Source organism: Dendropsophus ebraccatus, chromosome 8 (genome assembly GCF_027789765.1).
Source record: "Dendropsophus ebraccatus isolate aDenEbr1 chromosome 8, aDenEbr1.pat, whole genome shotgun sequence".
Classification (NCBI taxonomy): Eukaryota; Metazoa; Chordata; class Amphibia; order Anura; family Hylidae; genus Dendropsophus; species Dendropsophus ebraccatus.
The window spans coordinates 118,490,447-118,516,159 of record NC_091461.1 but is presented as its reverse complement, the minus strand read 5'-3'; the positions used below and the strand labels follow the sequence as shown (position 1 = coordinate 118,516,159).

Sequence of the window (25,713 nt, the reverse complement as noted above, 5' to 3'; positions counted from 1 at the left end):
TAACCACACTTAAAAAATGTTAAGCTATCCCATAGAAATAGAGCTGGGCATAGCCCTGTACCAGTGCCTATTACTATGCGGATGGGTGAGGCCACAGCTCCCCCTGCAGGACACTTTGGGTAGCGGCATCTGATCCATATGCAGCTCTGGTTTTCCTCCAAAATATTCAACAATCCAAAAAAAAATAAAAATACCCAGAATTGCTGGCGGCTTTGGCACTTTTGCTTAAGACAATTGAAGATCGTGAAATCCGAGCGGAGGGAAAAACAAACAACTATTAACATGTATTATAAATTAAATATAAAAGGCGGACAAAAAAAAAAAACCTGCAATCACAATAAAATCCTAGAATGTGGTTACACGGGGGAGAGCGCTGCCCGCTAACTACAGGATTGCTTCTCTTCAGTTTGCTTTGGATGAAATCCCATAAGTGAGTATATAGCAGAAGAACAAGGCTTCCATTATAGAGAAACCCAGAGCTCCAAACCAAAAGGAAAAGCCTTGTGAGGTGAAAGGGTTCTGCAGTCCTTAACCAGTTCCTAGCCAGAGAGCAGTTACCCGTTAAAGGGGTACTCTAAAAAAAATTTCTTTCAAATTAACTAGTTTTAGAAAGTTATTCAGATTTGTGATTTACTTCTATTTAAAAATCTCAAGTCTTCCCATACTTATCAGCTGCTGTATGTCCTGCAGGAAGTGCTGCCACCTCTGTCCATGTCAAAAACAGTCCAGAGTAGTAGCAAATCCCCATAGAAAATCTCTCCTGCTGTGGACAGTTCCTGACATGGACAGAGGTGGCAGCAGAGAGCACTGTGTCAGACTGGAAAGAATACACCACTTCCTGCAGGACATACAGCAGCTGATAAGTACTTTTTAAATAGAAGTAATTTACAAATCTATATAACTTTCTGGCACCAGTTGATTTAAAATCAATGTCCCCTTTAAACATAAGTCCTTGGAAGCATTAGGCGTCCTAAATTACCAAATCTACAGGTCCCTTATTGAACCCCTTTAAATAAGGAACATACATTAATCCTAAACAATTTATTGATAAAATGTATTTCATTCTACTCCTATCACCATCACAATAGTCCAGACATGAGCGGTGCGGATTCTTGGACATCTCCCCGGAACGCGTGGCACATTCATACCCAAACACATATTGCAAGAAAAACGTTTTTATACATTCAATAAATTGACATTGATCCTGAGGTCGGCACAAAACACCTAACCAGAATTATTGGTATGATAATCGCCACCATTCCAAAGGCGGATTTAGGCTTTTTTGACAATTTTTTTTTCCTGCAGTGCCCCTACATGAGGCATGGAGTATTACAGGACATCAACCATAAAGTACTATGTATCTTTATGGGATTTTTTTTTTTTTTTACACATATAGAATGAGGGCCAAAAACAGGATCAGAAGACGGGCGTATTCAAGTTTGCATCAATAAACACTTCTTACCCTGGACACTTTGCACAAGATAGGCCAACCTAGTGGACTCCAACCTGCGGCAGAGTTACAGGCTGGATAGCAATGGGTTAATGGGATCTAATCGTGGCTAGAAAGTGTCATACATATACACAGCATGGACACACACACACACTATTAGGTCTAACGTGTTTTGCCCTTTAACCAGGTGAGCACCACTATTTATAACAGGAAAGCAGAAGATACAGGTATACATGAGGTCTGGATATAGCAGCTACAGAGAGGCCCGGAACCTGAAGGGCATCACTACCACATCTGGTTACATGTGAGGAGCCCAAACGGAGTACCTATTCTAGATCGGAGGTAGATTGTCTTTAAAGGGGCATCTACACAAGAGTACGAGTTGGTCCAGTATAAAATGACAGTTCAGTGTCTGTATACGGCCAGGAGGTGTAGTAACAGTGATCAGCACAGCAGCACAGGGGAGCGCCAGTCAGCAGTGATCAGCACAGCAGCACAGGGGAGTACCTGCCAGCGGTGATGAGCACAGCAGCACAGGGGAGTACTTGCCAGCGGTGATCAGCACAGCAGCACAGGGGAGTACCTGCCAGCAGTGATCAGCACAGCGGAGTACCTGCCAGCAGTGATCAGCACAGCAGCACAGGGGAGTACCTGCCAGCAGTGATCAGCACAGCAGCACAGGGGAGTACCTGCCAGCGGTGATGAGCACAGCAGCACAGGGGAGTACTTGCCAGCGGTGATCAGCACAGCAGCACAGGGGAGTACTTGCCAGCGGTGATCAGCACAGCAGCACAGGGGAGTACCTGCCAGCAGTGATCAGCACAGCGGAGTACCTGCCAGCAGTGATCAGCACAGCAGCACAGGGGAGTACCTGCCAGCAGTGATCAGCACAGCAGCACAGGGGAGTACCTGCCAGCAGTGATCAGCACAGCAGCACAGGGGAGTACCTGCCAGCAGTGATCAGCACAGCAGCACAGGGGAGTACCTGCCAGCAGTGATCAGCACAGGGGGTACCCCCCAGCAGTGATCTGCACATCTGCACAGTGAAGTACCTGCCAGAAGTGATCAGCACAGTGAAGTACCTGCCAGCGCTGATGACCGACTCCAGTGAACAGGGGAGCACCTGCCAGCGGTGATGTATAATTATCACTATATCAGTATTAGCCTCTGGAAACTGATGCGACATTATATATACATTATTAGCTAGATGTTTTATGCTAAAAATTAAAACGCTCCTATGATGATATAAGAGATGATGTTAAAGGGGTTTTTAACCATTTTTTTTTTCCTTTTCGACTGAACTGGTGCTAGAGATTTGTAATTTACTCTCTGCTGCCACCTCTGCCCATGTCTGGAACTGACATCTCCACAGGAAACCTCTCCTGCTCTCCAAATTGGAAAGAATACACCACTACCCGCAGGACATACAGCAGCTGATAAGTACTGGAATACTCATGATTTATTTATTTTTTTAATAGAAGTAAAAATTACAGATCTCTTGCACTTTCTGGAACCAGTTGATTTGAAAGAAAAAAAAATATTTTGGTGAACAACCCCTTTAAACTTCCTATGTAATCTTATTGGCTACATACAGGATACAAGTATAGTTTCTCGCTTAGGCTTTTCCAATGTCATTGTACATAGTCAGAAGTAGAGCTGTATATACATAGTCATCAACTGAATGGAGGTCCCCACATATCCCTTGAGCTCCACACCCTTCAATACACACAGGCCGGATGTACTAATATTGGTGGGTTTTAACGAGTCCTTGTATGTGGTTGGTATCTTGATGTCCAGTTTCACCATTATGGGACCACCTGGGTGGGTACGTGCACATGACATTATTAAAAGGGTACTTCTGCGGAGGAAAAAAGTGTCAAAGAGTTATAAAGATTTGTGAGTTACTTCTATTTAAAAACCTCCAGTACTTATCAGCTGCTGTATGTCCTGCAGGAAGTGGCGTATTCTCTCCAGTCTGGCACAGTGCTCTCTGCTGCCACCTCTGTCCATGTCAGGAACTGTCCAGAGCAGCCTCAAATCCCCATAGAAAACCTCTCCTGCTCTGGACAGTTCCTGACATGGACAGAGGTGGCAGCAGAGAGCACTGTCACACTGGAGAGAATACACCACTTTCTGCAGGACATACAGCAGCTGATAAGTACTGGTGGACTTCAGATTTTTAAATAAAAGTAATTACAAATCTGTATATCTTTCTGACACTAGTCCCCCCCCCCCCCCGAATTACCCCTTTAAAGGGAAAACATCACCCTCTGCATAAACACATATGCCGCAGAGCTGAATCTGTCATACAGATAATGCTATAGCAAGTCAACGTGCAATGTAACACACCCGGCTGCTATAATACATCTTTAGTCCCGGATAGGCTATGTGCACGGTGGGGCCCCCTACCTGCCGGCCAGGTTATACCCTCACCACCACCCTGTCAGCTGCCCCTGGTTGTGCAGACTACATCCTCACTTTACCCCCTTCGCATATTTCTTAAAGGAAGAGAATGGCATCTCCTGTCTTATCATAACATATATTTTGCCCATTTCCTGAATAAATATAAGAGTGGGACTTGCCGTGGCCGATTAACCCCTCCAGCCCCATCACTGTGCTCCGCAGGTCAGACGAGAGAGCAGTACAGTGCGGCTTATAGTGTAAACCTCCAGGATGAGAAACCATAGGCAGAAATAAAGGAGACGTTGCGATACAATGTAACGGAGTATTACACAGTGCTTACATAAAAAAAGAATAGAAAAAAATAGATATCAACTAGGCAATGAATAAAGTTTAAAGACGTGGACGAATCTGGGAGAGGTCTTGTTATCCTTCACGGTCAAAAACTTCTTGGACTTTGCTGAAGACCTGAAAGAGAAGAGAATTAAAGGGAATGTACAGATTAGTCAGATACTGGAACATCGTCTTACTACAATTTTCCCTTTTTCTGATTGTAATTTTTTTCTTTTTAGTCCATTGTTACATGTTCTTAACAGCATTTAGTGACATGCTTTATGGTAGGCCTCATGGACATAGACACAATAAATATCCCCAGACCCTATTCTTTATATAGGACACACTTGAATACATGTTCAGTAACTTCTGTCGCTTGTGCAAAGATCATTCCACTTCTGTCGAGTCCAAACTGTAACCAACCTGATCTACTGATTGTGAGGCGTCAACTTTTCGAACCTTTCCCCTTTTCTCATAGAGGTCAATGATGGGCCTGGTGGACTGGAGGTACGTCTGAATCCTGAAAAATTGAGGAGAATACAGCTAAGATACAAGTCGACCCCTTCCTTCACGTATTGCAAATACAATTTGGACGCATCTCTTACTATTTCTCTCTCTGCTGCCACTTCTGTCCATGTCAGGAACTGTCCAGAGCAGCAGCAAATCCCCATAGAAAACCTCTCCTGTTTTGTACAGTTCCTGACATGGACAGAGGTAGCAGCAGAGAGCACTGTGTCAGACTCAAAAGAATACATGACTTCCTGCAGGACATACAGCAGCTGATAAGTACTGAAAAACTGGAGATTTTTTAATAGAAGTAAATTACAAATCTGTATAACTTTTGGAAACCAGTTAGACAGTCATTTGAAGAGTTGTATGTACCTCTTCTCCAGGCTCTCCCTGTTATCGTCGCTTCTTCCACTGCTCTTCCCTCTCTCCAGGCAGCGCGCAATGCAAGTCTAACATAATAGATATAATCAGAAACAAGTCAAACCATACTACCGCAAGCAATGAAAAGCGCCCACGTAAAAAGCTTTAAAAACATAGGCATGCAAAATAAAAAAGCTAACCCAATATCTTTCTTCTATGATCCACCATCTGCAATGAAAGTCTTATCCAGCCCTACAAAAACATGGCCACTTTCTTCCAGAGACAGCACCGCTCTTGTCTCCAGGTCAGGTGGTGTTTGCAATTCGGCTTTATTCACTTCAATTAAACTTAGTTACAAAACCTGCAAGAGCGGTGCTGTCTCTGGAAGAAAGTGGCCATGTTATTGTAGTGCTGGAGAACTCCTTTAAACCCCAGCTTATATGCGTGTAATGTGCACTACTTACGCCGAGGATAGGAGATTAAAAACTTTTAATCTTGGCATAACCCGTTCACTAAATTTGTTTTTCTTTTAAATCAACAGATGCCAGAGATTTCTAATTTACTACTATGAAAAATATCAAGTCTTCCAGTACTTATCAGCTGCTGTATGTCCTGCAGGTAGTGGTGTATTCTTTCCAGTCTGACACAGCGCCCTCTGCTGCCACCTCTGTCCATGTTAGGAACTGTCCACAGAAGGAGAGGTTTTCTATGGGGATTTGCAGTTTGACATGGACAGAGGTGGCAGCAGAGGGCGCTGTGTCAGACTGGAAAGAATACACCACTTTTTGCAGGACGTACAGCAGCTGATAAATACTAGAAGACTGGAGATTTTTAAATAGAAGTAAATGACAAATCTATATAACTTTCTGACAACAGTTGATTTGAAAGAAATTTTATTTTGTGAACTACCCCTTTAAAGGGTTATGCCAAGATTAAAAGTTATCTCCCATCCCTGGCACAGGTGATCAGTATGGGGGAGGGTCTGGCTCATGTCCCATTGTTAGATGGGCCTAGTGCTCTGTACATTGATCAGTGACCAGTGACGCAGCCTACCTCATTATCACAATCAAAGAACAGTACAAAGGACACATCGGCTTTGCCGTCCATGGTCTTGTCCCAGCCCTGCAGATTGTCCTCATTCCTGGGGAAACCGTCAATAAGGAATTTATTCTTCTCTGCGTTGGCCGCCATGGTTTGTTCCATCGCCTGGAAATAAAGAAAGATAAGAGTGAGAAAAATCCATGCCTATACACAGTCTATACATAGGGAAATAATGGCAGCCTATAAGCCTAAACCGCATAGAAAATATAAGGCTCGGATTACAGCAGCAGTTTTAGTAAGGTCATTAAAGGAATTATCCAGGATTTGAGAAACATAGCCACTTTCCTCCAAAAACAGCGCCACCCCTGTCCTCAGGTTGTGTCTGGTATTACAACTCTTCTCTATTTACATCAATGGAACTGAGCTGTAATACCACACACAACCTGAAAACAGGGGTGGTGCTGTTTCTGGAGGAAAGCAGCCATGTTTTTCAAATCCTAGACAGCCCCTCATGTAAGTAAGTACTAGGGATGAGTGCAACCCAAGTATGTTCAAGTCCAATCGTTCGTCATTTTAATACCTGTGTCATAGTAGTTGGATGCAGCCCTAGGGAGTCCAGGAAAACATAGATACAGCCTATGGCCTATGGCTATAGTCCTGGTGGATGCGGCCTATGGCTGTGTCCATGATTTCCAGGACTCCCTAGAGCTGCATCAACCTTCTTCAGCCGCCGGTAATCAGATGCTGAATGATCAGACTGGAGCTTGAGTCGCACTTGTCCCTTGATTGATTATTGAATTTTCTTGCAAAAACAGTGCCACCCCTGTCCTCAGGTTGTGTGTGGTATTACTAATCTGCTCTATTCACTTCTATGTAATTGAGCTGCAAACCCTCATCCAAACTGAGGACAGGAGAGGCGCTGATTCTGGATGAAGGCCGCCATGTTTCTCTAATGCTGAAACCCTTTAAACAAATCTGTTGCCGAAACCAAAATTATATCTTTTTGATTCAATCCCCATGTACATCTCTTATATGTTAAACAAAAAGAACTGGAGTCTTCCAGTACATATCAGCTGCTGTATGTCCTGCAGGAAGTGGTGTATTCTCTCCAGTCTGACACAGTGCTCTCTGCTGCCACCTCTGTCCATGTCAGGAACTGTCCAGAGCAGGAGAGGTTTTCTATGGGGATTTGCTGCTGCTCTGGTCAGTTCCTGACATGTACAGAGGTGGCAGCAGAGAGAACTGTCAGACTGGAGAGAATACACCACTTCATGCAGGACATGCTGCAGCTGATAAGTACTGTAAGACTGAAGATTTTTTAATAAAAGTAATCTGTATAACTTTTTGACACCAGTTGAAAATTTTAACAGGGAATAGACTACACCAACATAATAATTAGCATGCGCCCTGCTATCCTACCATAGGCACAATACGAGTTGTCAGTGATAAGTTATAGTTGTCACATACTATACTGTACTGAGGATTCCCGCCAGTCATGTTTGGCTGCTATAAAAAGCCGGATGAGAACAGGATATCGGCGTCCTGGAAACGTGTAGCAATCGGCTTCTGATCTCATGGAGTAAAGAGGCTTCACAGGCCGAGGCCGAATATAGATCCCGACCCACAGCAGGATATTATATAATAAAGACAGAACGCAGCGGGAGCCCCGAGATTACACGGGAACCAAAACCAGTGCACGGCCCTTTAAATGAGGGACAATAACTGCAGCGTCGGCCATGTGTCAGGGGGCATATACACGTTCATCCCTGCACCCCAATAGCCAGAAGTGTGTGCAGCAATGTGGCCATATACCAGCGCAGTATAACCCGCCACCTGCCTGCAGCACATAGTCCCGTACACAGTCCTGATACAAAGGCCAGGAGCCTGGGACCATCACTCACCCTCTGCAGCACATAGTCCCGTACACAGTCCTGACCTGGGACCATCACTCAACCTCTGCAGAACATAGTCCCGTACACAGTGCTGACCTGGGACCATCACTCACCCTGTGCAGCACATAGTCCCGTACACAGTCCTGACCTGGGACCATCACTCACCCTGTGCAGCACATAGTCCCGTACACAGTCCTGACCTGGGACCATCACTCACCCTGTGCAGAACATAGTCCCGTATACAGTGCTGACCTGGGACCATCACTCACCCTCTGCAGCACATAGTCCCGTACACAGTCCTGACCTGGGACCATCACTCACCCTCTGCAGCACATGGTCCCAGGTCAGGACTGTGTACGGGACTATCACTCACCCTGTGCAGCACATAGTCCCGTACACAGTCCTGACCTGAGACCATCACTCACCCTGTGCAGCACATAGTCCCGTACACAGTCCTGATACAAAGGCCAGGAGCCTGGGACCATCACTCACCCTGTGCAGCACATAGTCCCGTACACAGTCCTGACCTGGGACCATCACTCAACCTCTGCAGAACATAGTCCCGTACACAGTGCTGACCTGGGACCATCACTCACCCTGTGCAGCACATAGTCCCGTACACAGTCCTGACCTGGGACCATCACTCACCCTGTGCAGAACATAGTCCCGTATACAGTGCTGACCTGGGACCATCACTCACCCTCTGCAGCACATAGTCCCGTACACAGTCCTGACCTGGGACCATCACTCACCCTCTGCAGCACATGGTCCCAGGTCAGGACTGTGTACGGGACTATCACTCACCCTGTGCAGCACATAGTCCCGTACACAGTCCTGACCTGAGACCATCACTCACCCTGTGCAGCACATAGTCCCGTACACAGTCCTGATACAAAGGCCAGGAGCCTGGGACCATCACTCACCCTCTGCAGCACATAGTCCCGTACACAGTCCTGACCTGGGACCATCACTCAACCTCTGCAGAACATAGTCCCGTACACAGTGCTGACCTGGGACCATCACTCACCCTGTGCAGCACATAGTCCCGTACACAGTCCTGACCTGGGACCATCACTCACCCTGTGCAGAACATAGTCCCGTACACAGTGCTGACCTGGGACCATCACTCACCCTCTGCAGCACATAGTCCCGTACACAGTCCTGACCTGGGACCATCACTCACCCTCTGCAGCACATGGTCCCAGGTCAGGACTGTGTACGGGACTATCACTCACCCTGTGCAGCACATAGTCCCGTACACAGTCCTGACCTGGGACCATCACTCACCCTGTGCAGCACATAGTCCCGTACACAGTCCTGACCTGGGACCATCACTCACCCTCTGCAGCACATAGTCCCGTACACAGGCCTGACCTGGGACCATCACTCACCCTGTGCAGCACATAGTCCCGTACACAGTCCTGACCTGGGACCATCACTCACCCTGTGCAGCACATAGTCCCGTACACAGTCCTGACCTGGGACCATCACTCACCCTGTGCAGCACATAGTCCCGTACACAGTCCTGACCTGGGACCATCACTCACCCTCTGCAGCAGACTGATGGTGATCTCTACCGGCACAATCTTCCCGTCCCTGATGAAGGTCTCGATGAGCTCGCCGTACTCAGAGCCGGGCCTCTTCCTCTCGTCACGCAGCAGGTCTCCAGCTGACAGGTGGGTGTAGCCGTATTTCTAGAAATAAAGAGGATACGCGGTTCACTAAATCTTATGGAGAACAACAAGACGAGTAAGAATACACATGGCCGACCAGCAAATAGGTTTCTACCATACACACCCCCAATAGTCACATCATGGGTGGTTCCCCCATTCATCACATCATAGTTGGCTCCCCAGTACTCTCTGCATGGTTTGCCCCAACCCCTACATCCCCCCAGTACTCTCAGCATGGTTTGACCCAACCCCTACCCCCCCCCCCCCCCCCCCAGTATTTTCAGCATGGTTTGACCCAACCCCTACATCCCCCCAGAATTTTCAGCATGGTTTGCCCTAATCCCTTTGTCCCCCCCTCAGTACTCTCAGATTGTTTTACCCCAACCCCTTCCTCCCTCTAGTACTCTCAGCTTGGTTTGTCCCAACCCCTTCCTCCCCCCAGTACTCTCTGCATGGTTTGCCCCAACCCCTTCCTCCCTCTAGTACTCTCAGCTTGGTTTGTCCCAACCCCTTCCTCCCCCCAGTACTCTCTGCATGGTTTGCCCCAACCCCTTCCTCCCCCAGTACTCTCTGCATGGTTTGCCCCAACCCCTTCCTCCCCCAGTACTCTCTGCATGGTTTGCCCCAACCCCTTCCTCCCCCAGTACTCTCTGCATGGTTTGCCCCAACCCCTTCCTCCCCCAGTACTCTCTGCATGCTTCGCCACCACCCTCCTCTCCCTGCACGGACACCATACTGCACCTTATTCCATTCCCGGCAGTCACAGCACGGCCTCTCCACCTCTCCCACACACAAACCCAACCAGTCGCCAAATGCAAGACCCCGCCCCCCCTCTCCGTCCTGATATAGATACATTTAGCTGTAATTTGGTAACTACACGTTGGCGAGTCCATGCACGGCCGATATAATCTAGGCTTGTCTGCTTCGAGGAAATGTGGTTTCTCCTTGTAATTTGCTAATCCAGGAGAACTTACATATCCGAGACCCTGCAAACCTGTCATTACGCAGTCTGAACGCGGCCCAAACACCAGAAATAGAGTCCGCAGCCCCAGACCCAAGAGAGGAGAAATTATTCCCGCAAGAGGAGATCCCAGCCAAATCCTAGACATAGAAACCCAGGAGATTATCGGCAGAAAAAGACCATCTAGTCCATGTAGTACGACCATAGGAATTATCCAGAGGGGAAAAATTTTTTGAATAAATGTTATACAGATTTGTAAATCATTTCTAATTAAAATTCCAGTACTTATCAGCTGCTGTATGTCCTGCAGAAAGTGGTGTATTCTCTCCAGTCTGACACAGTGTTCTCTGCCGCCACCTCTGTCCATGTCAGGAACTGTCCAGAGCAGGAGAGGTTTTCTATGGGGATTTGCTGCTGCTCTGGACAGTTCCTGACATGGACAGAGGTGGCAGCAGAGAGCACTGTGTCACACTGGAGAGAATACACCACTTCCTGCAGGACATACAGCAGATGATAAGTACTGGAAGACTGGAGATTTTTTAAATAGAAGTAAATTAAGAATCTGTACAACTTTCTGACCATCAATTTATTGAAATTTATTGAAATGGAACATTTTCTCCGGAGTATCCCTTTAATAGAGGCTATAGCCCAAATCCATGGAGTGCAGTGACCTTTTCCTGCCAATTCTCATTGACATTTTTCGCAATGTCCTTGACTCTCCACCAAAATAAATGTGCACGTATCCTCATACAACCCTGTGTACTGTATACATAGATACACACTGCACTGTATACACCACAGGTGTCAAGCTCAGGCCCTCCATCTGTTGCAAAACTACAATTCCCATTATGCCTGGACAGGCATGATGGGAATTGTAGTTTTGCAACAGATGGAGGGTCTGAGTTTGACACCTGTAGTGTATACACAGGGCAGACTATAGATCTATAGATATAAGTCATGGTATTACTATCTGTCAGAACTAATATCAAATCTATTATTGCTCCCAATGGAATCATCACCCAGCTTTCCCATAGCCCTGAATGGTGCATCTAGCAGTACATCAACCAAATAGCTTTTTAATGGGGAAGGTCCCTTTAAAATACAGTAAGACCGCAGTATACGGAGACTCTTCCTCAGATCACATCGTTTAGGACACAGAATTGCCCACAAGCAAAATCTGTGTTTTCTCCCCAACAAACTGTTTCCAATGACGACGTTACTGAGCGCTGGGCGAGGCCGCTGTCAGGGGTCGGGTTTCACTCGAAGAACTGGAGTTTGAATGTTGTCTAGCAATTACAAGTTAAAGGTCTTAAAGGGTAAGTCCCATCGGCAAAAGTTATTCTGGGACAGGGAAGGTTTCTCCAAACCTTAAAGAAACTACAACTCCCAGCATATTCTGACACCAGAAAGGTGGGGTGACAACTATACTACACTCTATGGAACTAGATCTGCTTAGAATCCATCATTGTATAGTACTGTGGGTGTGTAGATCAGGATACTGGGAAAGCTGAGTGACTACTACATTACAGAAAATACAGCAACAGCTATAGTGCCGGCTCTATCTAGAATCCATCATTGTATAGTATAGTGGATGTGTAGATCAGGATACTGGAAAGGCTGAGTGACAACTATGTTACAGACAACAGTGCCAGACTGCATCACTGCATAACATATCTGAAGATCAGGATACTTGGAAAGCTGAGTGACAACTACATTACAGAAAACACAGCAGCAGCTATAGTGCCAGCTCTATCTAGAATCTATCATTGTATAGTATTGTTTATCTGAAGATAAGGACACCAGAAAAGTTGGGTGACAACTATATTACACTCAGTGCTGCAGCAGCTATAGAGCACATGTGATGTTCAGGATACTGAAAAAGCTGGGTGACAACTACATTACAGACAGGACTGCAAAAGTTATAGCTGCTAGATCAGTACTAGATCAGTCTAGACCGTATTACTGCATAGCACATCTGCAGTTCAGGAGACTAGAAAAGCTGAACTGACCGCAGCAATAGTGCTAGATCTGATCCATCAGTGTACAGCATATCTGATGTTCAGGAGACTAGAAAAGCTGAGTGACAACCACATTACTGACAGCAGCTATAGTACTAGATCTGATCCATCAGTGTACAGCATATCTGATGTTCAGGAGACTAGAAAAGCTGAGTGACAACCACATTACTGACAGCAGCTATAGTACTAGATCCGACCCATCATTGTACGACATATCTGATGTTCAGGAGACTAGAAAAGCTGGGTGGACAGCTACCTTACAGACAGTACTAGATCAGTCTAGAACGCATTACTGCGTAGCACATCTGCCGTTCAGGAGACTAGAAAAGCTGAGTGACCACCACATTAGTCAGCACCGCAGTGACTATAGATCCAGCCGGTCCTACAATGCATCACGTACAATGAAGAAGGACTGACACCCAGGTGACCCGCCCTGGGAGAAGTAATGGCCGGCTGACTGCCGGTCACCCAGCTTTCCCTGGAACAGATAGACACCACAGACTGAAGGGCGGAAACTTTAGGATCTTGATCTAGGAGGAGAACTCACTGGATCCCCACAGATTCCATGGGATTCCCAATGACACATTGTATACGAGGGATCAGATCTGTGTTGTTACTTTGTATCAGTCACAGCTGGGGGGGGGGGGGGCGGTATTTATAAATATTTACCATTAACCCATAGGTGTCCGGTTATTTCCTGCATGCTGTGACTTATAGTTCCACAATAGACAATGCAAAAGCCTCATGCACTGACAGGACCGGCCTCATCCTCAATGACACTGACACACACACACACACACACACACACACACACACACACACACACACACACATACACATACACATACACATACAGACACACTGACACAGACACTCACCTCCACGATCCTCTCGCACTGCGTCCCCTTCCCGGCCCCCGGTCCTCCGAGGACGAACACGACAAGCGGCTTCATGACAGCGCGGAGCAGAGAGCGGGCGGACACTGCGGGGAAGCGGGACACGGCGCCCAGCGCGCGGAAGAGCATACAGAGCTGGAGGGGGCGGAGCACGGAGCCGGCTGCAGCCCGCTGCTGAGGTGTCACTCGCCGGAAGTGACGTCACGCGCGCCCAGCCCTCCTCCACGGAGGCGGCTGCTGATTGGCTGTGTCTCCTGTCGTATTCCCTTCCGGTGGTGTTCATCTTAACTATGGGCATTTGCCAGTAGTACAGTCTTACCTCAAGCTCATGTGATTGTGAGAATTTGTCCATACTAAACGGCTGTAACTGATGTCCTTGCATTAAAAAGAAGGGTTCCCATGGTAACTAACAGATACATCAAATACTTCCTCTCAAGTAAATGTTGCAGTTATCTACACTGGTTCAATCTAACCTGTTAGTGCACTAAACACTAGTGATTTGTTCAGAACTATAAGAGAAATGAGTGTCTCCAGGTGCAGCCAGAATTATGTAGCCTTTGGTTTGGTGCCTCATTAAGATAAGTGTTGACCAATATACTGTTCAACTGGAAGAGCAGAGGTGACAATTCTTAAAGTGAATCTGTCACCCCCTGAGCACCTACTGAGCTGGAGACACCATGGGATAGATATCAGTAACAGCATTCAGAACACACCCTTGTTGCCTGTGTCTGTGTTTTTACTTTTATGAAGAAAATCTTTATTTGAGCTGTGAATTATGTCAAAGAGGCGGAGCCTATTGTCCTCTGGGCCCTAACACCACTATGCTTCACTGCGCTATATGCCCACGCCTTGCCTAATAAACGACATACACAACAGTGATGCAAAGCAGTGCTAGGGCTCAGGAAACAATAGGCCCCGCCTCTTTGACACTTTTCACATGAATTTTTTTTTTACTTTAATAAACACAGGCAACAATGGTGTGTTCTAAATGCTTTAACTGATATCTGTCCAGCTTGGTAAGCAGTCAGGAGGTGACGGATACACTTTCCCAAAGAGAGTCACAAAGCTTGGTGGTTACTTTTACACAAGGTGGCACAGTTTCAAAATGTTACAGATAATTCAATATTAAGGGTGCGTTCACACCTACCGCATCCGCAGCTTATTTTTCCGCTGAAAAATAAGCTGCGGATGCGGTAGGTGTGAACGCACCCTAAAGGGGTATTCCAGTTAAAATTACATTTATTGTCTATAGAGCAGCTAAAACGATGGGCTCAGCTTCCTCCAGCACAGACAATAAATGTGCAGCTTGCTGCTTTATTCATAGTTAACACTTAGGAGCCCCATTCTGGACATTGCACAGGGTCCCATCTGTTGGAAAGGAAATGGTGTTTTGACTTAGAATATATATATATATATATATATATATATATATATATATATAAAATCAGGAATAAAACAGTCTCCTGCCTCCATTTTTTTCTTCCAGCATAGCTTGGGTACAGCCAGAAATGTGTGATCCCCACTGACCCCAGCTCAAAAAATCTAATAATGCCTCTATTACTCATTTGCCACAATCTGAGCCTCTGACCGGAGCCAATTCCTACTGTAGCAATTCATCAATCCACCAGGACCATTGATTCCTCCTCACACTTAAAGGTGGATGCCTGGGATAAAAGCGTCCGTCCTGAAAGTCCACAGTCACATCTTAGCAACTCTTCCTGCTTTTCTATCCATAGAAAGATGATGTCCACTCAGCCAGTCATTTGCCACAAATATGTGAATGGGACAGGCCACTGAGCTACAGCTTTCTATGGACTTAAAGGGGTATTCCAGCAAAAAAAAAAGAAAAAACAAATCTTTCAATCTTTCAAATTAACTCAGTGTCAAAAAGTTACATAGATTTATAATTTACTTCTATTTAAAAATCTCAAGTCTTCCAGTACTTATCAGCTGCTGTATGTCCTGCAGGAAGTGGTGTATTCTCTCCAGTCTGACACAGTGCTCTCTGCTGCCACCTCTGTCCATGTCAGGAACTGTCCAGAGCAGCAGCAACTCCCTATAGAAATCCTCTCCTGCTCTGGACAGTTCCTGAAATGGACAGAGGTGGCAGCAGATAGCACTGTGTCAGACTGGAAAGAATACATCACTTTCTGCAGGGCATACAGCAGCTGATAAGTACTGCAAGATTGGAGAGCTTTAAATAGAAGTAAGTTACAAATCTGTCGAATTTTCTGACACCAGGTGATTTAAAAGAGAAACATTTTAATCGGAGTTCCCTTTTAAGCACTCCACCACTCATCCCACACAGGTTCCTCATACCAGGCTCAACTTATCTCTCAGCCCCAGCAGATTTATGGTAATCACCCACTCTGCCTACACTGCTTTAGTGGCTGTATTATAAATTTAACATGGTGGTACTGCTGGAAACTGTGTGTTTTACATATACAATACAATACAATGTCATATGAAAGTCGTATCATACAAAAATATTCTCTGAGCCGTCTTTTAAGTGTAAAATGTGGATTAAAAGTGACAACTATTTATAGACAGAAAATATTCCGCAAGGAAGAACATGCAGGTCACCTCTTATATGACTATTCATCAGCTGGGTGTATGAAAGCGATGACTCAGAAGCCTCGATTGCTTTTTCCAACTCCTCTGTGTGTCATGTTTTTTAAAGGAGAAGTCTGGCAAAAAATGTTATTAAAGTATAGTATTGCTCCCCCAAAAGTTAAACAAATCCCCAATATACACTTATTATGGGAAATGCTTATAAAGTGCTTTTTTCCCTGCACTTACTACTGCATCAAGGCGTCACTTCCTGGATAACATGGTGATGTCACTTCCTGGATAACATGGTGATGTCACTTCCTGGATAAAATGGTGATGTCACTTCCTGGATAACATGGTGATGTCACTTCCTGGATAAAATGGTGATGTCACTTCCTGGATAACATGGTGATGTCACTTCCTGGATAACATGGTGATGTCTCGACCCAACTCCCAGAGCTATGCGGGCTGTGGCTGCTGGAGAGGATGATGGTAGGGGGATGCTCAGCGTCCCTCCAGTGCCCTGTGTCCCTCTGCCATCATACTCTCCAGCAGCCACAGCCCGCATAGCTCTGGGAGTTGGGTCGAGACATCACCATGTTATCCAGGAAGTGACATCACCATGTTATCCAGGAAGTGACATCACCATGTTTTCCAGGAAGTGACATCACCATGTTATCCAGGAAGTGACATCACCATGTTATCCAGGAAGTGACATCACCATGTTATCCAGGAAGTGACATCACCATGTTATCCAGGAAGTGACATCACCATGTTTTCCAGGAAGTGACATCACCATGTTATCCAGGAAGTGACATCACCATGTTATCCAGGAAGTGACATCACCATGTTATCCAGGAAGTGACATCACCATGTTTTCCAGGAAGTGACATCACCATGTTATCCAGGAAGTGACATCACCATGTTTTCCAGGAAGTGACATCGCCATGTTATCCAGGAAGTGACATCGCCATGTTATCCAGGAAGTGACATCACTATGTTATCCAGGAAGTGACATCACCATGTTATCCAGGAAGTGACATCACCATGTTATCCAGGAAGTGACATCACCATGTTATCCAGAAAGTGAAGCCTTGATGCAGTAGTAAGTGCAGGGAAAAAAAAGCACTTTATAGGCATTTCCCTTAATAAGTGTATAATGGTGATTTGTAACTTTTGGAGGGCAATACAATATGTTAATAAAACATTTTCACCAGACTTCTCCTTTAATTTTTTTTGCCACTTTTCATGTAATTAGATCCTTACCTAACAACTGGTCATGGGATAATGGTTGGAGCCAAAGGAACACGGTGGTATGAACAGTACTGCAGCCTCTTGTATCTAGATCAGTAAAGGGCTCATCATCTAGACCCCCACAAACCTCCCTCCGGTCTATATCCCCATCACATGCCAGAGGAAGAGGATAGGATTTTATACCTAAAAATGCAACTTTATTTTAATCATAACCTTAGGCTGGACAGATGGAGAATTACTGACACTGATAAAACCATTTAGGGCCCTATTACACTCCTTGTAATAGAGACAACGACCATCGGCTGAATGCGTCTTTAGGTCCTGACCTAAAATCATCGGTCGCCAGGCACGCATCGCTATGTGTAATAGCTATGTGTATTCGCGATGAGTGGCAGATGGCTGACGATTGTGTAAACATTACTTCCTGGAGCCCCTGCTGTAACCTCAGAACAGATCTCTGAGCTCTGGGAAGCGAGCAGAGGGCAGAAAAACACCGGGAGAGCACAGAAGTAATGTATACAGTTTAACTGGGTTCACACTACGTATATTTCAGTCAGTATTGTGGTCCTCATATTGCAACCAAAACCAGGAGTGGATTAAAAACACAGAAAGGATCTGATCACACAATGTTGAAATTGAGTGGACGGCCGCCATTTAATGGCAAATATTTGCTGTTATTTTAAAACAACGGCTGTTATATTGAGATAATTGCCGTTATTTACTGTTATATGGCGGCCATCCACTCAATTTCAACATTGTGTGAATAGATCCTTTCTGTGTTTTTAATCCACTCCAGGTTTTGGTTGCAATATGAGGACCACAATACTGACTGAAATATACGTAGTGTGAACCCAGTAAGAGTGGATGATGCCTGGTTCAGCTCTTACATTTTTTTGTTGTAATTTTTGAATATTTTGTCCTTTGAATGGATGTTTAAACAAAATATACAAAAATTAGAACAAAAAGTATGTAGTAAGTGTGTGCAAGACACATTAGAAGTCTGGTGGTATGCCAGAGCTGTCATCAGATTATGAGGGAGATTTCTACTTAAAGAGGACCTGTCACCCCCCGTGCCGGGGTGACAGGCTCCCGACCCCCTGTTAGATCCCCCTATACTTACGTGATCCCGCCGGGTCCCCCTTCCTGAGCCGGTCAGGTCACAGAGATTTCAGCGCCCGAAGCCTGGCGCGCGCACTGAGAGATGAGTCCGATGCCCACAGAGAATGACGGAGCATCGGACTCCCCATTCATTCTCTGGGCAACTGACTCTGCTGTCAGCGCGCGGCGGGCTTCGGGCGCTGAAATCTCCGTGACCCGACCGGCTCAGGAAGCGGGACCTGGTGGGATCACGTAAGTATAGGGGATCTAACAGGGGGTCGGGAGCCTTTCACCCCGGCACGGGGGTGAAAGGTGTCCTTTAAGGGAATCTGTCACATTAGAGATCCAGTCCAGTCAGCAGGCGTCATGTTATAGAGCAGGAGACACTGAGCAGATGGATGTACAGTTTTGGGGGGAAATTTCCAGGATAGCTTATAATTTATTCACGTACAACTCTGCGCATTCTAGGCTAAGTAGTCAAGTGGGCGGTCCTACCCAGTCAATGACAACTCTCTATGCACTTATATACAACCCATATTAATATAGCTAGTTCTGGAAATACTGGCAGGTAATTTCTATCTTAAAGTGGTTATCCAGACTTAGAAAAACTATGTCCGCGTTCTTCCAGAAACCCTCTTGCAGTCAGTTTGGGTTTTGCAGCTCAGTACCTTTTAAATGAGTGGACATAAATGGTAACACCACACACAACCTGAGGACAAGGGTGGTGCTGTTTTCGCAAAAAATAAAGTAGCTATGTCTTTTTCTAATTCTGGATAAACCCTTTAAGAGGAAGATCAGTGGCTTCCATCACGTGTCTCATTCATGGAACAGAAGAGACGAGCACAGAACACACTAGAACCTCCTGCTATGTCCGCCATAGCTCATACATTTTCAGTGACAGTCTAATAGCTACATTGTATCAAGCGTCTTCCTGTTGCTAAGATACGAGACTTCACTGTCAACTCCCAACGCCACGTTCACTAGGACGCATGCGCAGAATCATCCCTTCCTCTCTGGTGCCGTTGTCTGTTTGAATTAGATCCCTGGGATAGGCTGGTCATTCGCCCAGCGGCGTCGCCCATTGGCTGCGTGAGTTTCGCTCCTGGCTTCTGATTGGCTGAGAGGAGGGAGCAGCGTCCCGGGCCCAGGGGACGAGCTGGCGCCATATTCGTAGTTGCGGCTGGTGTGTGTGCGGTGTGAGGGGCCGGTAACTGTCATTGTTTATCACGGAAACTCCTCCCTGGGGAGCTGCCGCCACTCCTGCCGCTCAGGACTGCACCGAGGTGTGGTGAAGAGGCGGAATAACGAGCAGACAGGTGACTGCATCAATGCTGAGCTCCAGGTGAGTGACCAGGTCCGGACTGAAGCTTTTATCTGCACCTGATATTTTTTTTTTATTCCTGTATATTATATATAATATATATTAGTGTCGTTATATAAAATGGTTTTTGTACTATACAAGTTTATGTTTTCTGAGACCCCCCTCTAACCTAAACATACAGTGGTCTCGTCCCTACAGCCGCTGATAGTAAATCTTTGGGTTATACCATTAGTTACCGAAAATAGGGGTGATCAGGTTGTTGTAGCTATATATTGCTCTGTAAGTGTAGGGATTAGTACAGATATAGGAGCAATTGTAGCACTTAAAAATTGGGCTCTGTTCACACACTTTTCTTTACATTTAGGAAACCTCCTGATTTTGCCATTGCAAACTTCACCCATAGACTGTCATGTGACTATAATAGTTTACTGCATGATCCATGTGTTTGTGTGAGATGCCAGTGCTCCTCAAGTACTGTATATATGTATAGCTAGTGCACTTGTATTTGCCATATGGTCAGTCAATTATTCCTCTGACATAGTTCTGAAATGGAAGGAGAAGAAGAGAATTTTTTATTTATATATATATATATATATATATATATATATATATATATATATATATATATGGGCACATGTCTGCCACTGGATTTCATTGTGTTAAAAATATATGTGTGTGTGAAAAGTGACTGTAGCTAAAATTTTAAAAAATTATATATATTTTTTAACCTTGCTACATAGTCTTTTTTCACACTCACACACGTAACATACAGATAGGAGATACATAAAAAAAATATATATATATATATAATTAATACTGTATATTATTATTAACTATTCTTGGTCCATCGAAAGGGTCCTGCCACTATAGACACACATCCCCTGTCCTCAGGATAACGTGTGTCAGGAGCAGAGGGTTTGACTGATGGGGACCCCTAATCTCAAGGATGGGAATGTAAATGGAGCAGCAGTCCCCGTTTCTGACTACCACTACGTTTGCTTTTTATGAAGCACCAAAGATCGCACTGCATTACCCTTGGCTTACTCCTACACTCCAATAGACAATGAATGAATAGAGCTGTGGTTGAGTGGCTGCCCCATCCTTGTCCTTGACATTGTTGGGGGGTCCCGACAATCTAACCCACTGCTCTCAGCTCTATGGTGGTAGAAGCCCTTTAAACTCAATGACCCTGCAGCCAGTATACAGCGGTATACAATTATTTGCCAGTATACCAGCAATGGGCAGTGAATGGAGCCCATACATAAGGCTGCTCATACACTGTATAGATTTGTTGGCTTCTCTCCATTGATGGTGTACGCCCACTTGGCTGAACGTGAATGATCCCTGTGGTCACCACTGACATAAGCCGCCATAGGGCTTCATCATCAGACGCTTTCTCTATCTTATCGGACACAAATACGGCTTCAGATCTGACTTTAATGACAATATTCTGTTTCTAGGATATGAGCGCAAAAATGAGTTTGAAGAACCTGCAGCACCATAAGGATGCCAACCCTACGTCCAGTGACCACCAGGCTAATATAAGGTAAAGGATCTCCCCCCTCCTGAGCAGAGGGTCAGTCTCATCTTTTGGGGTCTCAGGCCAAACCCATAGTATAAAAAACAAATTCTCATCGCCTGGCATCCCTCTTTTCCAAAATGGAGCATATAAAATAACCTTGAACAAATATCTTGAAACCAGCGCTGAACCTTAAAGTAACACAGTCCCCTTCATCCTCGGCACACCGTGCGCTATAGGGACATATCAGCAGGTTAGGTGTATTTTCAGGTTGTCATCCTCATAGCTGTCTGAGTTGTCAGCTCCTTCCTGCTGGTGGCGTCACTGTATGTGTGGATCAGACAGATGGAGACCTGGTTACTTGCTGTCCCTCCCCCACATCTGTTCCGGTGTTTATTAACACTTTGCACTCGCTGGCATGGATGTGATTGCCTTTTTTTTTTTTTTTTTTTTTCTTTTTATAGCAATATTTGTCTGACCTGACTTCAGATGTTGGTTTTTAACGTTTTATCTCTTTGTATTTAGGAATATGTCTGCCCGCATGCTGCCCATAAATTTTCCTCCATCTAAGACGGTGCTGTGGGATTCCACCCCCATGGGAGATCCCATAGGATTACATGTCAGCTATTACAGGTAGTTATGTTATCATATTCCCAATCACACCTGTGATAGATTCATTCCTGTTTGATGTTGCGTGTTGTCTGTATTATTGAATGCTGGCGTCTATGACTTGTAGTAACTTCAGTGTCATCGGGCTGTGGGTTTTGCTCTAAATGTTACCTTAAACCTGCTGTTAGGTTGATTTTCACACCCAGATGACCGATGCTGTTAAGGCCTACCTGTCACAAGAAATTAACAGGGATTGTGATCGCAAGCAGTTTTGCAATATACTCTATTTAGTGTTTTTTTGTTTTTTTTTAATGTTTAAATCAATGTGATACATACGGCCAAACTGTGCTCCATGCTCCCTCTGTTCTGATATTTGGTCTTTTCTCTGTTCACAAAAAAAGAGACCAAACACAGGAAGTCCCGGCCTTTATGCGCTCACACAAGAGACCCCTGTACATCATGCAGGTTGTATATCAGCTGAGGGCAATTACCTTAGACTAGTTATATTAACTTTTACTAATTCTATTATCAGCTCTGCAGCTTACCAGGGGACAATGCTCTTTGTTATGTAACAAGTCAGTCAGCTTAATGTCACTGTGTGGTTACAGAGGTTTTGGTGCTGTGTGACAGGAGAGCTGACCATACAATGCGAGCACTGACAGGATTCTCTGCTACTGAATGTGGACATGCAGCAGCTATACACATGCTCAGTGAAGACTTGTCCTGCTCTGTGTGAGCTCAGAAATGTCTGTCAATTGATACCAACCTATGTCTAAACGCACAAAGGACGGGGACTTCCTGTGTTTGGTCTTTTTTGGGTCAGAGAAAAGACGAAATATTGTCGTGGAGGGAGCATGGAACGCAGCTTGACATAAAGGGAGACACCTAGTGGCCGGATGTATAACATTGATTTAAACATAGAAAAAAAGTATATTGCAAAACTGCTTGTGATCACAGCCCCTGTTGGTTTATTAAAAAAAAAAAAAAACAATGTCCTGGCAGTGCCTGATGTTTACTTCATGATATTCTAGAAATCCTCGCCTGCTGCTGTCTGAGAAAGCGCTGCGGTTGTCTTATCGTCACGCCAAGACGGAGAGGAAGTTGTTCTCCTGCTTCCTGCTCGGATCGTTCTCCGTGGATGATGGTTTGTGCTCTTCCTATTAACATCATCTTGTTTTATATCAACCTGCAAGACCCCGTTATGTTAATGTGTTTGATGCAAACATTGGCGCGTTGGTTTACTGCAAAACCGAACAACATCGGGGCAGTGCATTTCAGAGGAACTTGGCGCTGTTCATCTTGTGAATGCAGGTTTTTGCGCCGCTTTCTTGTACTTGCTATAAATTAAAATAGTACAGGATGTTATGACTTGAACAGGTTGCCCAAGCATAGTCTCACCTCATTTGATATCCAGTATTAAGAGGTCACCATGGTAGTTCACAAAATAAAAAAAATATATTTTTTAATTTACTTCCATTTAAAAATCTCCAGTCTTCCAGTACTTCTCAGCTGCTGTATGTCCTGCAGGAAGTGGTGTATTCTCTCCAGTCTGGCACAGTGCTCTCTGCTGCCTCCTCTGTCCATGTCAGGAACTGTCCAGAGCAGGAGAGGTTTTCTATGGGGATTTGCTGCTGTAAATTACAAATTTCAAGCACTTGTTGATTTAAAAGAAAACATTTTTTGGTGAGCTATCCCTTTAATTAAAATTGCATATTGTTGTGCAATAAAAACACAAGTTCTGGGATTCTACGGTAGGAACAATAACCTCTGCGTGTTTGTCACAATGAGTATAAGTCTGTAGTTTCCACTAGTTTGAAGGACTACAAATCCAAGGTTAACCACTGGAGCGCAACTGGTGAGTGGAAACTACAGAGTCACCTTCAGTACTTAAAGGGGTACTCCAGCAGGGGGGCTTTTTTTTCCTGGGACTGGGAAGGAGGTGGCTGAGGGAAAGTACGTCCACTCACCTCCCCGATTCAATCGGCGGGTCCCGTATCTTGACGCTCCGGTCCCCGATTCCTGGCTGCTTCCTGGTGTCTGACGCGGGCCCGAGACATGACGTCTCAGGTCCGCTCAGCCAGTCAGTGACGGACGCGGGATCCATTTCAAGTCCGTTCAAGGGTTAAATTTCAGCCTACTATAATGAAGGACAGGAGATGCTGGAGTTCACTGCTCTATGTACGGAGCTCTCAGCACCAGGTCTTATCCCGATTTTTGTGCTCGTTTTCTCTACCAGATGAAGAAGGCATAACGCTAACAATCGATCGATTTGATCCTGGCCGCGAGAAGTCGGGTGTTGTGGGAAAAGTTCCATCTGCTCTTTTACCGGGGGATTTTGCTGTGCCGTGCACAATTTGTCCAAAGGAAACTACAGGAGGGGTCGTGCTGCACACCCCCGAGGACTTGACTGCTTCTTTTAAGGTAGGCCGGTTGCTTTTCTGAATTGTGGCCATTTTATTATGGGTACTCTGGCTAAAAATATATTTTTTTAAAACGACTGGTATCAGCAAGTTTAACAGATTTGTAAATTATATATATATATATATAAAAAATCTCTATTTTCCAATACAATACTTATCAGCTGCTGTATGTCCTGCATTAAGCGGTGTATACTCTTCAGTCTGATACAGTGAGTGCTCTCTGCTTCCACCTCTGTCCATGTCAGGAACTGTCCTGAGCAGCAGCAAATCCCCACAGAAAACCTCTCCTGCTCTGGACAGTTCCTGACATGGACAGAGGTGGCAGCAGAGAGCACTGTGTCAGACTGGAGGGAATACACCACTTCCTGCAGGACATACAGCAGCTGCTAAGTACTGGAAGACTGGATTTTATTTTTTTTATAGAAGTAATTTACAAATTTGTGTACTTTTCTGGCACCAGTTAATAAAGAAAAATCCCCTTAAAGGAAATTCTCTGGTTAGGAGAGCCTGTTCCATTCATTATCAGAAAGAGGCGGGCCAGCTGTTGGCGGATCAGCGCTATCGGGGGTGGGCAGTGCTTCTAGCGGTCTCACCAGACGATGGAGCAAACAACTAACTGGACTGGAACAGCGCAAAGGAGGACGTTAAGAGACATGGCTTCCTCCCCAGAGTCTCTTGTGCAATAGGGAGATATTAGCAGGTTAGATTCGTCTCACCTGCTAATTGTTCCCCCTAAAAGGGGTTATCCAGGTTTATAAGAACATGGCTGCCTTCTTCCAGAAATAGCACCACCTTAGTTTTGATGTAGGTTTTGCAGCTCCGTTCCATTGAAGTCAATGGAGATGCATTGTGATGCCACATACAACCTGAGGACAGGGGTGGTGCTGTTTTTTGCAGAAAATTAGCAGTTTTCTCATGGGTTCAATAAAATTCTGATAAAAACCTATAATGTGTAAGATTTTTTTTTCCCCCCTTTTCTTTATCTACCCTGTGATTAGAACTATTCTGCATATATTAGGCTGGGTTCACACTACATTTTTGCAATCCGTTTTTATGAAAAACGGATGCATGTGTGTGCATCCGTCTTGAACAGTTTTTCCATTGAACTCCATTATTAAAAAAGATCTGTTTTTTAACGTACACAAAAACGTAGTCGACCTCATTTTTGTGTCCTAAAAAAAAGAAAGGATCCGTTTTTTGTTTGTTTTTTAAATAATGGAATTCAATGGAAAAATGGATCAAAATGGATGCACACACATGCATCTGTTTTTTTCCATCCGTTTTTTTTTTACAAAAAACTGATTGCAACAACATAGTGTGAACCTAGCCTTATACATCTAAATCTCCCACCTCCGGGAGTCTTTCAGCATGTATTAGGCTGGGTTCACACTACGTTTTTTGCAATCCG

General features: G+C 45.1%; 2 protein-coding genes and 1 long non-coding RNA gene across 3 annotated transcripts in view; 1 reads left to right on the top strand and 2 right to left on the bottom strand.

Moving 5' to 3' along the window:
* Positions 1-1,026: 1,026 nt before the first annotated feature.
* Positions 1,027-3,419, bottom strand: LOC138798866 (uncharacterized). The gene is made up of 2 exons (XR_011364192.1): positions 2,284-3,419; positions 1,027-2,253 (listed from the first exon to the last, which is right to left on the bottom strand). It is a non-coding gene; the product is annotated as an uncharacterized lncRNA (long non-coding RNA).
* Positions 3,420-4,161: 742 nt separating this feature from the next.
* Positions 4,162-13,717, bottom strand: CMPK1 (cytidine/uridine monophosphate kinase 1). The gene is made up of 6 exons (XM_069979480.1): positions 13,517-13,717; positions 9,534-9,680; positions 6,107-6,259; positions 5,066-5,142; positions 4,607-4,703; positions 4,162-4,318 (listed from the first exon to the last, which is right to left on the bottom strand). Exons 1-6 carry the CDS (start codon positions 13,661-13,663, stop codon positions 4,277-4,279), a joined length of 663 nt encoding a protein of 220 aa, XP_069835581.1. The 5' UTR covers positions 13,664-13,717; the 3' UTR covers positions 4,162-4,276.
* A 5,871-nt stretch (positions 13,718-19,588) lies between these two features.
* STIL (STIL centriolar assembly protein) overlaps positions 19,589-25,713 on the top strand; it is a 34,529-nt gene continuing 28,404 nt past the window's right edge. The window contains exons 1-5 of the mRNA XM_069981574.1: positions 19,589-19,778; positions 21,218-21,303; positions 21,802-21,909; positions 22,917-23,029; positions 24,122-24,306. Coding sequence (XP_069837675.1) covers positions 21,221-21,303; positions 21,802-21,909; positions 22,917-23,029; positions 24,122-24,306 — 489 coding nt within the window. The 5' untranslated portion in view covers positions 19,589-19,778; positions 21,218-21,220. The remainder of the gene's footprint in view (positions 19,779-21,217; positions 21,304-21,801; positions 21,910-22,916; positions 23,030-24,121; positions 24,307-25,713) is intronic.